Source organism: Salmo salar, chromosome 18 (genome assembly GCF_965601325.2).
Source record: "Salmo salar chromosome 18, fSalSal1, whole genome shotgun sequence".
Classification (NCBI taxonomy): Eukaryota; Metazoa; Chordata; class Actinopteri; order Salmoniformes; family Salmonidae; genus Salmo; species Salmo salar.
The window spans coordinates 87,136,357-87,150,465 of record NC_138308.1 but is presented as its reverse complement, the minus strand read 5'-3'; the positions used below and the strand labels follow the sequence as shown (position 1 = coordinate 87,150,465).

The 14,109-nt window shown below is 45.6% G+C and overlaps 1 protein-coding gene across 10 annotated transcripts in view; it reads left to right on the top strand.

Moving 5' to 3' along the window:
- Positions 1–14,109, top strand: part of LOC106577911 (dynactin subunit 1) — a 35,864-nt gene that overhangs the window by 17,399 nt on the left and 4,356 nt on the right. For 9 of the 10 annotated variants that reach the window (XM_082965274.1, XM_082965273.1, XM_082965271.1 and 6 more), the window contains 14 exons: positions 1,227–1,343; positions 1,532–1,684; positions 1,805–1,971; positions 2,219–2,387; positions 2,610–2,678; positions 2,956–3,077; positions 5,916–6,006; positions 6,411–6,572; positions 9,904–10,035; positions 11,435–11,560; positions 11,722–11,864; positions 12,232–12,398; positions 12,600–12,730; positions 12,964–13,168. In XM_082965274.1, the coding sequence (XP_082821400.1) occupies positions 1,227–1,343; positions 1,532–1,684; positions 1,805–1,971; positions 2,219–2,387; positions 2,610–2,678; positions 2,956–3,077; positions 5,916–6,006; positions 6,411–6,572; positions 9,904–10,035; positions 11,435–11,560; positions 11,722–11,864; positions 12,232–12,398; positions 12,600–12,730; positions 12,964–13,168 (1,954 nt within the window). Of the gene's footprint in view, positions 1–57; positions 989–1,226; positions 1,344–1,531; positions 1,685–1,804; positions 1,972–2,218; positions 2,388–2,609; positions 2,679–2,955; positions 3,078–5,915; positions 6,007–6,410; positions 6,573–9,903; positions 10,036–11,434; positions 11,561–11,721; positions 11,865–12,231; positions 12,399–12,599; positions 12,731–12,963; positions 13,169–14,109 lie in introns of those variants that run through there. The other variant, XM_082965275.1, reaches the window with a different exon arrangement.

The following is a 14,109-nucleotide window of genomic DNA, read 5'->3' as shown; positions in this document are numbered from 1 at the left end:
GGTATGTACCGCCAGCTCACTGCCAGCCTGCAGGTATGTACCGCCAGCCAGCCTGCAGGTTGGTACCGCCAGCCCACTGCCAGCCTGCAGGTATGTACCGCCAGCCCACTGCCAGCCTGCAGGTATGTACCGCCAGCTCACTGCCAGCCTGCAGGTATGTACCGCCAGCCAGCCTGCAGGTATGTACCGCCAGCCAGCCTGCAGGTATGTACCGCCAGCCAGCCTGCAGGTATGTACCGCCAGCTCACTGCCAGCCTGCAGGTATGTACCGCCAGCCAGCCTGCAGGTTGGTACCGCCAGCCCACTGCCAGCCTGCAGGTATGTACCGCCAGCCCACTGCCAGCCTGCAGGTATGTACCGCCAGCCCACTGCCAGCCTGCAGGTATGTACCGCCAGCTCACTGCCAGCCTGCAGGTATGTACCGCCAGCCCACTGCCAGCCTGCAGGTATGTACCGCCAGCCTGCAGGTATGTACCGCCAGCCTGCAGGTATGTACCGCCAGCCTGCAGGTATGTACCGCCAGCTCACTGCCAGCCTGCAGGTATGTACCGCCAGCTCACTGCCAGCCTGCAGGTATGTACCGCCAGCCAGCCTGCAGGTATGTACCGCCAGCCAGCCTGCAGGTATGTACCGCCAGCTCACTGCCAGCCTGCAGGTATGTACCGCCAGCCAGCCTGCAGGTTGGTACTGCCAGCCCACTGCCAGCCTGCAGGTATGTACCGCCAGCCCACTGCCAGCCTGCAGGTATGTACCGCCAGCCCACTGCCAGCCTGCAGGTATGTACCGCCAGCTCACTGCCAGCCTGCAGGTATGTACCGCCAGCCCACTGCCAGCCTGCAGGTATGTACCGCCAGCCTGCAGGTATGTACCGCCAGCCTGCAGGTATGTACCGCCAGCCTGCAGGTATGTACCGCCAGCCTGCAGGTATGTACCGCCAGCTCACTGCCAGCCTGCAGGTATGTACCGCCAGCTCACTGCCAGCCTGCAGGTATGGTTGGAAATCACAACTTCAGAGGAGTGTCAAAGAACATGCAATCAAAAAATGACACTGAAAAACACTAACAAGCATGTTTAGTAGTTAAAACAATGAAAAGGTGAACTTGTTTGTCACACTTTGGGGTTTTAATAACTTCCTGAACACATTCCTTTTAAGCAAAATGGGGAAGGTGTTAGGTGACAGTGGTTACTTTTGGTTGTTTGTATCTAAAGTGTGTGTGTGTGTCTAGGATGCCAACAAGGAACTAACCAGTGCTCAGAATGCCAACGCAGAGCAGGTCCAGCAGCCACCAGCTGAGCTGTTTGACTTCAAGATCAAGTTCGCTGAGACCAAGGCCTACGCCAAGGTAAGGAACACAGAGCAGCAGGTTCTGGTGAAGACCCAGCTTGGGGTCCAACTGTCCCATTCAACACTTTGGGAGCATCATACCAGTCTGCGGATGTACTTTTTGTTCCCAGAGAAACATGCATTGCATTTTAGTGTTAAATGTACAGGTGTGACGTTATTGCAGATAAATAATGTGTGTGTCTCCAGGCCATAGAGATGGAGCTGAGGAAGATGGAGGTGGGCCAGGCCAACAGACAGGTGTCTCTCCTCACATCCTTCATGCCCGACTCCTTCCTGCGTCACGGAGGAGACCACGACTGTATCCTGGTGCTGCTGCTCATACCAAGACTCATCTGCAAGGTACAGGGAGAGAATGGGACAGTGACGGGTTCAACATTTAACGAGGAGTGTGTCTGCTTGTTTATTTGTCTGTTTTCAAGATGCCACATGTATGTTTCCCCCCCCCCCCCCTGCCTCTAGGCTGAGTTGATCAGTAAGCAGGCCCAGGAGAAGTTTGATCTGAACGGTAACCCCGTGGAGAGGACTGGGGTGAAGATGAGAGGACCACCTGGAGAACAGCTCAGCTTCGCCTCAGGACTGGTCTACTCTCTCACCCTGCTACAGGCCACGCTGCACAAATACCAACAGTAAGGCCAAGTGTGTCTGTCTCTCTCTGCCACTACTAAATAGTAAGGAAAACCATGAAGGAGTTATCTTATAGATTCTGAATAACTTTGTCTTAATTAGGAAGAGGAAGTGTATTGTATATCTGACATACCCTATGTTACTTTCAAAAGATAGTACCAGCTCATTCAGCAGTCTGCTTTCTCTCGCCTGTGGCTGTTGTCAGTGTAGTGTCATTTACTTCATCCATCAAATATTCTCTCCCCCTAGAGCGCTGAACTGCTGCAGTGTGCAGGTGTATATGCAGATGGGGACTCTCTACTCAGAGATGAGTGTCCATGAGCGTTCCCTAGACTTCTTCATTGACCTGCTGCACAAAGACCAGCTGGATGAGACCGTACACGTGGAGCCTCTCACCAAGGCCATCAAGTACTACCAGGTTAGTACCACGCATGGGTTCACACACACACCCTTCATATGCACTCGATGGCACACCTGACGGAGAGACGAAAACACTTGCCCACACGCTATACTCTCGACAGTGCCGACTCTGTCAACTCAACACTGATGAAACACAAGCCTCATCAATTTTGTTAAGAATAAGTAAAACTCCAGATTGTGTGAGGCCTTGATTGACGTACCAATCTGTTTTATGTTGCAGCAACTGTACAGCATCCACCTAGCTGAGCAGACTGAAGACTGCACCGTGCAGCTGGCTGATCACATCAAGGTAAAACACTTTTACTGAAGAAAGTAAACCTCTCTAGGCCCTGTTAAGGTCTTTCCTTTCCTCCCTTGAGGTAATCAAGATTTCTAACAGGCCCCTAGTCTTTTCAAAGTTCAGTAACATTGTCTAACTAAACTCAATTTGACCTTTTGATCTCTGACCTCTAGGTCATTCAGAGGGTGTTGGATTGTATGGGGGCTGAGGGCCTTCCTACACTACTGACTGTCTCTCTCTCGTTCTCGGTCTCTCTCCGTGTCTCTCTGTATTTGTCCGTGTGTAGTTCATCCAGAGTGCGTTGGACTGTATCGGTGCTGAGGTGGTGCGTCTCAGGGCTTTCCTGCAGCCGGGACAGGAGGGGCTGGCTCTGAACATCCTTCTGAAGGACCTTGACACCACGTGCAGGTCTGATATAGCTATATTTAATAATATTATTTCCATGTACGGTACTGGTTGAATACCCTGATATAGCGGTTTCTTCCAACCTAGGAAGTTTATCATGCTTGTGTTACTGCTTATGTTTGAGGCAACCGCTCCACAGGTGACATGGCTGTATGTGTATTCTTCTATTCTATAAATCAGACTTTTAAGACCTTTGCGACGTATGTGTTTGTAAAAAGTAACATACAATGTTAATTGTTTTGTATTTGAAAATCATTACTGTATGTCGAATAAATTACTGCGTGTTTATTTAACAACCAAGGCTATGTAAATATTTTCACTGTGTTTATTTAACAACCAAGGCTATGTAAATATTTTCAAAGGTCAAAGGAACTCAAGGAAATAAATGATACTAGTCACCAGTTTAGACACACATACTCATTCCAGGGTTTTCTTTATTTTTACTATTTTCTACATTGTAGAATAATAGTGAAGACAAACTATGAATGAACACATATGGAATCATGTAGTGACCAAAAAAGGTGTTAAAATATATTTTGATTTGTATATTTGAGATTCTTCAAAGTAGCCACCCTTTGCCTTTGACAGCTTTGCACACTCTTGCCATTCTCTCAACCAGCTTCACCTGGAATGCTTTTCCAACAGTCTCTTGAAGGAGTTCCCACATATGCTGAGCACTTGTTGGCTGCTTTTCCTTCACTCTGCGGTCCAACTCATCCCAAACCATCTCAATTGGGTTGAGGTCGGGTGATTGTAGAGGCAAGGTCATCTGATGCAGTACTCCATCACTATCATTCTTGGTCAAATTGCCCTTAGACAGCCTGGAGGTGTGTTAGCTCATTGTCCTGTTGAAAAACAAATGATAGCCCCACTAAGCACAAACCAGATGGGGTGGCATATACAGTTGAAGTTGGAAGTTTACATACCTTAGACAAATGCATTTATACTCAGTTTCGCACAATTTCTGACATTTAATCTGAGTAAAAAATCCCTGTTTTAGGTCAGTTAGGATAACCACTTTATTTAAAGAATGTGAAATGTCAGAATAATAGTAGAGAGAATGATTTATTTCAGCTTTTATTACTTTCATCACATTCCCAGTGGATCAGACGTTTACATACTCTAGTATTTGGTAGCATTGCCTTTAAATTGTTTAACTTGGGTCAAACATTTCGGGTAGACTTCCACAAGCTTCCCACAATAAGTTGGGTGAGTGTTGGCCCATTCCTCCTGACAGAGCTGGTGTAACTGAGTCAGATTTGTAGGTCTCCTTGCTCGCACACACTTTTTCAGTTCTTCCCACACATTTTCTATAGGATTGAGGTCAGGGCTTTGTGATGGCCACTCCAATACATTGCCTTTGTTGTCCTTAAGCCATTTTGCCACAACTTTGGAAGTATGTTTGGGGTTGTTGTCCATTTGGAAGACCCAATTGCGACCAAGCTTTAACTTCCTGACTGATGTCTTGAGATGTTGCTTCAATATATCCATATAATTTTCCTCCCTCATGATGCCATCTATTTTGTGAAGTGCACCAGTTCCTCCTGCAGCAAAGCACCCCCACAACATGATGCTGCCACCCCCGTGCTTCACGGTTGGGATGGTGTTCTTCGGCTTGCAAGTCTACCCCTTTTTCCTACAAACATAACGATGGTTGTTATGGCCAAACAGTTCTTTTTTTGTTTCATCAGACCAGAGGACATTTCTCCAAAAAGTACGATCTTTGTCCCCATGTGCAGTTGCAAACTGTAGTCTGGCTTTTTTATGGCGGTTTTGGAGTAATGGCTTCTTCCTTGCTGAGCGGCCTTTCAGGTTATGTTGATATAGGACTCGTTTTACTATGGATATAGACACTTTTGTACCCGTTTCCTCCAGAATCTTCACAAGGTCCTTTGCTGCTGTTCTGGGATTGATCTGCACTTTTCTCACCAAAGTACATTCATCTCTAGGAGACAGAACGCGTCTCCTTCCTGAGCGGTATGATGGCTGCGTGGTCCCATGGTGTTTATACTTGCATACTATTGTTTGTACAGATGAATGTGATACCTTCAGGTATTTGGAAATTGTTCCCAAGGATGAACCAGACTTGTGGAGGTCTACAATTGTTTTTCTGATGTCTTGGCTTATTTCTTTTGATTTTTCTCATGATGTCAAGCAAAGAGGCACTGAGTTTGAAGGTAGGCCTTGAAATACATCCACAGGTACACCTCCAATTGAGTCAAATGATGTCAATTAGCCTATCAGAAGCTTCTAAAGCCATGACATCATTTTCTGAAATTTTCCAAGCTGTTTAAAGGCACAGTCAACTTAGTGTATGTACATTTCTGACCCACTGGTATTGTGATACAGTGAGTTATAAGTCAAATAATCTGTCTGTAAACAATTGTTGGAAAAATGACTTGTCATGCACAAAGTAGATGTTTCTTACCGACTTGCCAAAACTATAGTTTGTTAACTAGAAATTTGTGGAGAGTAGGGCTAGCTGTCATCAGGGTAATGGGTGACTACTTTGAAGAATCTCAAATATAAAATATATAGAGATTTTTTTGCTAAATGATTCCACATGTGTTTAATCATTTTAATAATTCGCCAGGTCGCAATTGTAAATGTGAACTTGTTCTCAACTTGCCTACCTGGTTAAATAAAGGTGAAATAAATAAATAAAATAAAAAAATGTTGATGTCTTCACTATCATTCTACAATGTAGAAAATAGTACAAATAAAGAAAAATCCTTGAATGAGTAGGTGTGTCCAAACTGTTGACTGGTAGTGTGTGTGTGTGTGTGTGTGTGTGTGTGTGTGTGTGGTGTATTTTCCAACTCTGTTATTTACCTTCTGCAGTGACATCAAACAGTTCTGTAAGAAGATCAGGCGCAGGATGCCAGGGACCGATGTACCAGGGGTGCCAGCTGCTCTGTCTTTTGGGGCTCCGGTATGTGACTAGCGCTATGCTTAGGCCTTATGTTTAGTTGGAGAGTCTTGGCCTTGTTAAGTGTTTCACAGTATCTTTGTAGCCCCAGTATGAACAAAATTTTGTAGGTCTTGTGCCTAACACAAACCCAGTGGGTCCATACATGCGAACATTAGCCAATTTCAAGTCATTGACGTAGTTGCATGTGATAGAACGCTACATGTTAGCTGTGACCATCAAGTAACCTGGCACACTTAGCCCTATGCTAACAACACCTGCTGGCCTTGACTATTGGCTGGCATTTGGAGCGCAGAGCCTAGTGTTTCCACTTATCTCATAAACTACAGTAATGCAACTGTCAACTTTGTGGAGGTGGAAACACTCTGTGAGAATGTGTGACTGACAGCTCTGTGGACCAATGGCAGGTGTCGGAGACGCTGACGGACTGCAGGCGTCAGCTGACGCGGGTGGTTGCCGTGCTACAGGAGGTGGCTGCGGCGGGGGCGCAGATGGTCGCCCCTCTCGGGGAGCAGGAGGGGCTCAACGCTCTAAAACTGGATGACGTGGCCTTCAAGGCTGTTGAACAGGTACTATATACGGCACACACTTGTTAGCTCCCGGAGCTAATTCTTCTTGATCAATGTGGACGACCTGTCTGTCACACAATACAGTAACCATAGGCTACATGTACACTACATGACCAAAAGTATGTGGACACCTGCTCGTCTAACATCTCATTCCAAAATCACGGGCGTTAATATAGAGTTGGTCCCCCCCTTTGCTGCTATAACAGCCTCCACTCTTCTGGGAAGGCTTTCCACTAGATATTGGAACATTTTGTTGCGGGGCGTACATGAATGTATAGTTAAAGTGACCATGCATATATGATAAACAGAGAGTAGCAGCAGCGTAAAAAGAGGGGTTGGGGGGGTATAGGCCACTGCACATTACACGCGACAGAAAAACAGAAAAGCCCATAGATATATGCTCTCTTGAGTAAATAAATGAAACTAGCTCCAGGAGGCTAATCTTTTTGACGGTGGACTGTATTACTGTAATGTATTATATGAACTGGAATTATGGACTTCATTCAAACTATGATAAATCAGAAGAGAACATGCGATTCTGGTCCCACGCATGCGGCCTACAAAGTTACAAGTACAGGCTAGTGAATTTGATTTTAATTTTGAAATATAATTGTGCCTATTCGTATAATTCGTAGGCTGACGTGTGTGTATATCATAATATTTCCCCTTAATGTTGTAAGCCTACCTCCTCTCTCTCTCTCGTTGCTTCATTCCTTCCTCGCTTTCAACAGTTAAATGAAATACGTTTTGTTGTCCTTCATCACTCTAATGACGTCCTTGAATAATATAGGACTAAAATTAGATGCGTAAGGCTTTCACTTTTCTTCACGAAGATTTGATTGGTTCTGGGTCTGAGTAAATAACTGCTCTAGCCTACTGCCATCACACGTTCGTTCTTCTTTCAAACTAAACACACACTGATTTTTCTATTGGCTGTTGTAATTAACATTTAGCAAAAAAGAGCTACAAAAGATAAATAATAATATCTAATGTAACAAATGTTTTATATCAATAAAAGCAGTGTAATTTCACCATATTCAATAGGCTTGAGATCTACTAACAAAATAGGCTTATTGGTATAAGTAATGCTAAAGAAATTATATCCAACAAGCTATTCTAGTCTAGCTTTTCCCGCATGAGACTCCAAGAGCTAAGGAGGGTTTTTTAGCATAGGTGCGTGTGTATTGCGCAAGAAACCAAGGCTATAAGTTAGAAGCTTATTATGCATAACCCACCATTAATCAGCTAAATATAAGGCTAATGCTGCCTTGAATTTATTACCTGAAAGAGGTAGACTAGGGTATGTATGTATGTATGTATGTATGTATGTATGTATGTATGTATGTATGTATGTGAGGGCTATATGTCAATCTAGAACAGGATTCTCTATTTTGGATGTAATTTAAATGGAGTTGATGGAGCGAGAGAGAGAGACTGCGAGAGAGTGCTCACGTGTGCACTGATTTTAAAGAAAAGATATTTGAGTGCTGCAATTTAAAAAAACAAGATGACCCCCAAAAGCCAGATGGAGATAGACGCTATTCGGTCTTTGTTACTGTAGCATAGGCTATGCTGCAAATGTAGGCCTACCTGTCACAAGAAAGTAAGTTACATGATGAGATGATACTGTAGGTCTGCATGCATTGTGTACTGCATGCCGTACTGAGATGGTCTGTCCCCACCCTGAGCGTTGATTCATCATGCAGAGGTCGTAGGTAAGGATCTGACTCTTTCTTTTCGCCTAAAATGACATACCCAAATCTAACTGCCTGTAGCTCAGGCCCTGAAGCAAGGATATGCATATTCTTGATACCATTTGAAAGGAAACACTTTGAAGTTTGTGGAAATTTGAGAGTAATGTAGGAGAATATAACACATTAGATCTGGTAAAATATAATACAAAGAAGAAAACATGCATTTTTTTTGTCATCTTTTAAATTCAAGAGAAAGGCCAGAATGTATTATTGCAGTTTAGGTGCAATTTTGGCCACTAGATGGCAGCAGTGTATGTGCAAAGATTTACACTGATCCAATAAACCATTGCATTAATGTTCAAAATGTTGTATGAAGTCTGACCAAATGTGCCTAATTGGTTTATTGATACATCTTCCAGTTTATAACTGCACTCTCCTCAAACAATAGCATGGTATTTTTTCACTGTAATATCTGCTGTAAATTGGACAGTGCAGTTAGATTAACAAGAATGAAAGCTTTCTGCCCATATAAGACATGTCTATGTACTGGGAAATGTTCTTGTTACTTACAATGTCATGCTAATCACATTAGCGCACGTTAGCTCAATCGTCCTGTGGGGGGGACACCGATCCTGTAGAGGTTTTAACAGTTCCATTTCACATCATGCTGTTCATATAAATTATTTATTATAATTTACTCGTTTCTCCCAGTTATTTCTCCCAGGAAAAGGGAGTAGTTTTGGCCGCTAAATCTCAGTAACCGGGTTCCCGACATTCAAGCCTAATTGGCACTATGCATTGGGGCAGGTAGCGTTCTCCTGGCATCCGTCAAACTTAGATTTGCCCGTTGGACTGCCAGATGGTGAAGCGTGATTCATCACTCCAGAGAACGCATTTCCACTGCTCCAGAGTCCAATGGCTGTGAGCTTTACACCACTCCAGCCAACACCATGTGCAATGCCAAGCGATCTTAGGCTTTGTGTGGCTGCTCGGCCATGGAAACCCATTTCATGAAGCTCCCGACAAACAGTTATTGTGCTGAAGTTACTTCCAGAGGCAGATTGGAACTCGATAGTGAGTGTTGCAACCAAAGACAGACAATTGTTATGCGATACTTGCTTCAGCACTCGGTGGTCCTGTTCTGTGAGCTTGTGTGGCCTACCACTTCACAGCTGAGTCGTTGTTGCTCCTAGATGTTCCCTCTTCACAAAAACAGCACCTAGAGTTGACAAGGTCAGCTCTAGCAGGTTGATGAACTGACTTGTTTGAAATATGGAATCCTATGATAGTACCACGCTGAAAGTCATTGAGCTCTTCAGTAAGGCCGTTCTACTGCCAAAGTTTGTTTGTCTATGGAGATTGCATGGCGGTGCGCTCGATTTTATACACCTGTCAGCAAGGGGTGTGGCTGAAATAGCGAAATCCACTCATTTGAAGGGGTGTCCACATACTTTTGTATCTATAGTGTATTAATGACAAATGTCCTTATATGTTAGGTATATTGATGAAGAGTTGGTCCTCTCTGTTAATATTCTCTCTCCCCTCTATCTCTCTCTTTCTCTCTCTCTCTTTCTCTCTCTCTCTTCACTCCATCTTTCTCTCTTCACTCCATGTCTTTGGTAACCCTCCCTCTCCAGGTGTATGGGTCCCAAGGTCTAAACCCCCATGAGTGTCTGCGTCAGTCCTGCAGCGCTGTCATCTCCACCATGAACAAGATGGCCACTGCCATGCAGGAGGGAGAGTATGATGCTGAGAGACCACAGGGAAAGGTACAGATAGAGATCTCCATATAGCAGCTCTATTAGATGAGGCATCGTATCAGTTTGGAGTTAGATACTACAAAAGGACCTTCTCCCTGGGGGGTATGAGACTGGGGGGGGCTATGGCTGGAGACGGAATTCCTCCTTTACCAGCCGTTCAAAACTATCTATTACATCTGGAACATGTCATGAAATAAACTCTAGTACCGTAATTTCCGGACTATTAAGCGCACCTGAATATAAGCCGCACCCACTGAATTAAAAAATATATATTATTTTGAACATAAATAATGCCTATAAGCCGCAGGTGCCTACCGGTACATTGAAACAAATGAACTTTAAACAGGCTTTAACGAAACACGGCTTGTAACAAAAATAAATAGGCTTTAACGAAACACGGCTTGTAACAAAAAATACAAAATTAGCAGTAAACAGTAGCCTACCAAGAAAGTCATTGGTCACCATCTTCCTCCTCCTGTGCACTGAAACCACTGAAACCATCTCCTTCGGTGTCGGAGTTGGATAGCCTCAGAATTGCTTCATCCGATATTGGATCGTTTTCATTGTCGCTCTCGTCACTTTCATCCGGAGGCAAATCCCCCACTGAGCAGTCTTCAACACGCAGCAGTCCAGCCTTTCGAAACCCGTTGATGATAGTGGATTTTTTGACAATACTCCACGCTGTCTGGACCCACTGGCAGACTTGACCATAAGTTGCTCTTCGCATGCGGCCCGTTTTAGTGAAGGATTTCTCCCCACTTGTCATCCAAGCCTCCCACTGAACACGGAGCGCCACCTTAAATGCACGATTTACACTGATGTCGAGTGACTGCAAATACTTTGTTGTACCCCCAGGAATCAGGGTGACAAAATGACTACCGTAATCAGAATGATGGGAAGTTTGAGAGCGCTCGATTTAATCTAAACAGTAAACACAAAAGATGTTTGACCTTAACCCGTTCGGCAATTTCATTGGTCTAATGAAAGCTTCATGCCGCCAAAAAACTGACCACGTCACAGAATGTTTTTTTTTTAGAAAAAAAAATTGAAAGCGGGAAAAATCCATATATTAGCCGCGTCATTGTTTAAGCCACGACGTTCAAAGCCTGGGAAAAAAGTAGCGGCTTATAGTCCGGAAATTACGGTATATTTCATGACATTGACATTCTCTCACTCTCCCCTCTTACCTGTTTCTCCCATCACACTCCCTCCACCTCTCTCCTCTATCCCTCCCTCCACCTCTATCCCTCCTTCTACCTCTCTCCTCCATCCCTCCCTCCATACCTCTCTCCTCCATACCTCTCTCCTCCATACCTCTCTCCTCCATACCTCTCTCCTCCATACCTCTCTCCTCCATACCTCTCTCCTCCATACCTCTACCTCTCTCCACCCTCCCTCCCTCCTCCAGGCTCCCCCAGTAGAGGCTCGTGCAGCAGCCCTCAGGGCAGAGATCACTGATGCAGAGGGGCTGGGAGTCAAACTGGAAGACAGAGACACTGTCATCAAGGAGCTCAAGAAGTCACTTAAGATCAAGGTAGGGACATGTCTCTCTCTCTTTGTTCTTACACACATATACCACACCACAGTCATTATCGTCCCTCTTATTCTTATACACATTCACACATTTTTCTCCACATGCACCCATCTCTCAACTCACCTCCCTCCTGTCTCCCTCCCTCCTGTCTCTATACCCAGGGAGAGGAGCTGAGTGAGGCCCACGTCCGACTCAGTCTCCTGGAGAAGAAGCTGGACACGTCGACTAAAGACGCAGACGAACGTGTGGAGAAGATCCAGACCAAACTGGATGAGACCCTGGCCCTCCTCAAGAAGAAAGAGAAGTAAGACAGGAGGGGGGGGGTTGAACTGTTTGGAAAGTAGGACGTTATTGTTATAGAATGTGCAGTAAAGATATGCATATGTCCAACACTGTCTCCTAGGTATTCAATACAGAGTCTATAGCGTTCTGGACTGTCTGTAAAGAGTAGACGGAAGAGGATTGGACAGGTGTGAGATTTCCTCTAGCCTATCAGAGGGCTAGGTGGTGCGATCACCATATTGTTAAACCTGTCAAACCCTCAGATCTCCAGTGAGACTAAGGGTTGTTTTTGTTTAACCCCCCCTCCCCACACACACACACACACACACACACACACACACACACACACACACACACACACACACACACACACACACACACACACACAGGGAGTTTGAGGAGACCATGGACGCCCTGCAGGCAGACATCGACCAGCTGGAGGCAGAGAAGGCGGAGCTGAAGCAGCGTCTCTCCAGCCAATCAAAGAGCACCATTGAGGGCCTCAGGGCCCCGCCTGCCTCGGGCATCGCCTCCATCGTCACGGGATCCGCCGGAGGTGAGGCTCCTGAGTCGTCTGATCCCTCACTTCACGCACCTTAGTACACGCCACCTCTTATACCTCGCACGTCATTAATACTATACATATTCCTAATATTTTTATAGTGTTTTGTTGTTCTTTTATCTTTTTTATCTCACAAGGTTTCATTTTATTTCTCAATTCCTTCTTTCCCCCTCTATTCCCCATCCCTCTCTCCAGCCGCTCTTGCCCCAGGAGCAGGGGGTCTGTCTGGGCCCATGCAGGTGGTGGACTCCCCTCTCCTCCGTCAGCAGGTGGAGGCTCAGAGACTGGGTATCAAACACCTGAAGAACGAGAACAACAGACTCAAGGTCTGTCACTTTAAGTCTGATCGTCTCTCTATTCAGTCCTAATGAAAATATGGATCAATTCTTTCTTGATTCCAGATCACTGTCCGTCTGTGTTGTATGTGGTTCGTTAAATAGTCCAGTTGTCATGGATACATTATCATTAGTAGTTGATATTTGTATGTTTCTTGCTGTAGTTAACCGACTCTGTACCTGTCTCTATTGATAACTCTCTGTGTATCTTGTCTCTCCTACAGGCAGAGAAGATGAGAGCCCAGTTAGCCTCTCTCCCTCCCCTCCACGTCCCCAAGTTACACCTGAGAGAGGCCACCTCTTCCTCCTCTCCCCCTGCTGAGGGGCCTCTCCAAGGGGCTCTCTACAGGAAGACGGAGCAGCTCCTGGGGACCCTGCTCAAGATGACCGCCACAGTTAAAGTGGTCGACATCACCGGGAAGACACCAGGTGACGGAGGGATGTGTGTTTGTGTGTGACAGGAAGACACCAGGTGACTGGGAGGGATGTGTGTTTGTATGTGACAGGAAGACACCAGGTGACTGGGAGGGATGTGTGTTTGTGTGTGACAGGAAGACACCAGGTGACTGGGAGGGATGTGTGTTTGTGTGACAGGAAGACACCAGGTGACTGGGAGGGATGTGTGTTTGTGTGACAGGAAGACACCAGGTGACTGGGAGGGATGTGTGTTTGTATGTGACAGGAAGACACCAGGTGACTGGGAGGGATGTGTGTTTGTGTGACAGGAAGACACCAGGTGACGGAGGGATGTGTGTTTGTGTGACAGGAAGACACCAGGTGACGGAGGGATGTGTGTTTGTGTGACAGGAAGACACCAGCTGACTGGGAGGGATGTGTGTTTGTGTGACAGGAAGACACCAGCTGACTGGGAGGGATGTGTGTTTGTATGTGACAGGAAGACACCAGGTGACTGGGAGGGATGTGTGTTTGTGTGACAGGAAGACACCAGCTGACTGGGAGGGATGTGTGTTTGTGTGACAGGAAGACACCAGGTGACTGGGAGGGATGTGTGTTTGTGTGACAGGAAGACACCAGGTGACTGGGAGGGGTGTGTGTTTGTGTGTGACCGGAATACACCAGGGCCCAGTTTCCCAAAAGCATCTTAAGGCTATGTTCATGGTTAGAACCTCCGTAGGAGCATCGTTAAATCTCAGAGCTGTTTCTCAAAACCATTGTTACTAAAGTTGCACTTGAAAACGCTTGTTATTTAACGACTGCCTCAGACCACTCACAGAACAGCTCAGTATGTCGTTAGATGCCTTTTTTGCCCTTGTGAGGCAGATGATCTCTGCTGAACACAGAATCATGAGGATTATCCATCTCTCTGTGACCGCTGATAACTTCAGAACCAAGTTGACTACAAGTACAAA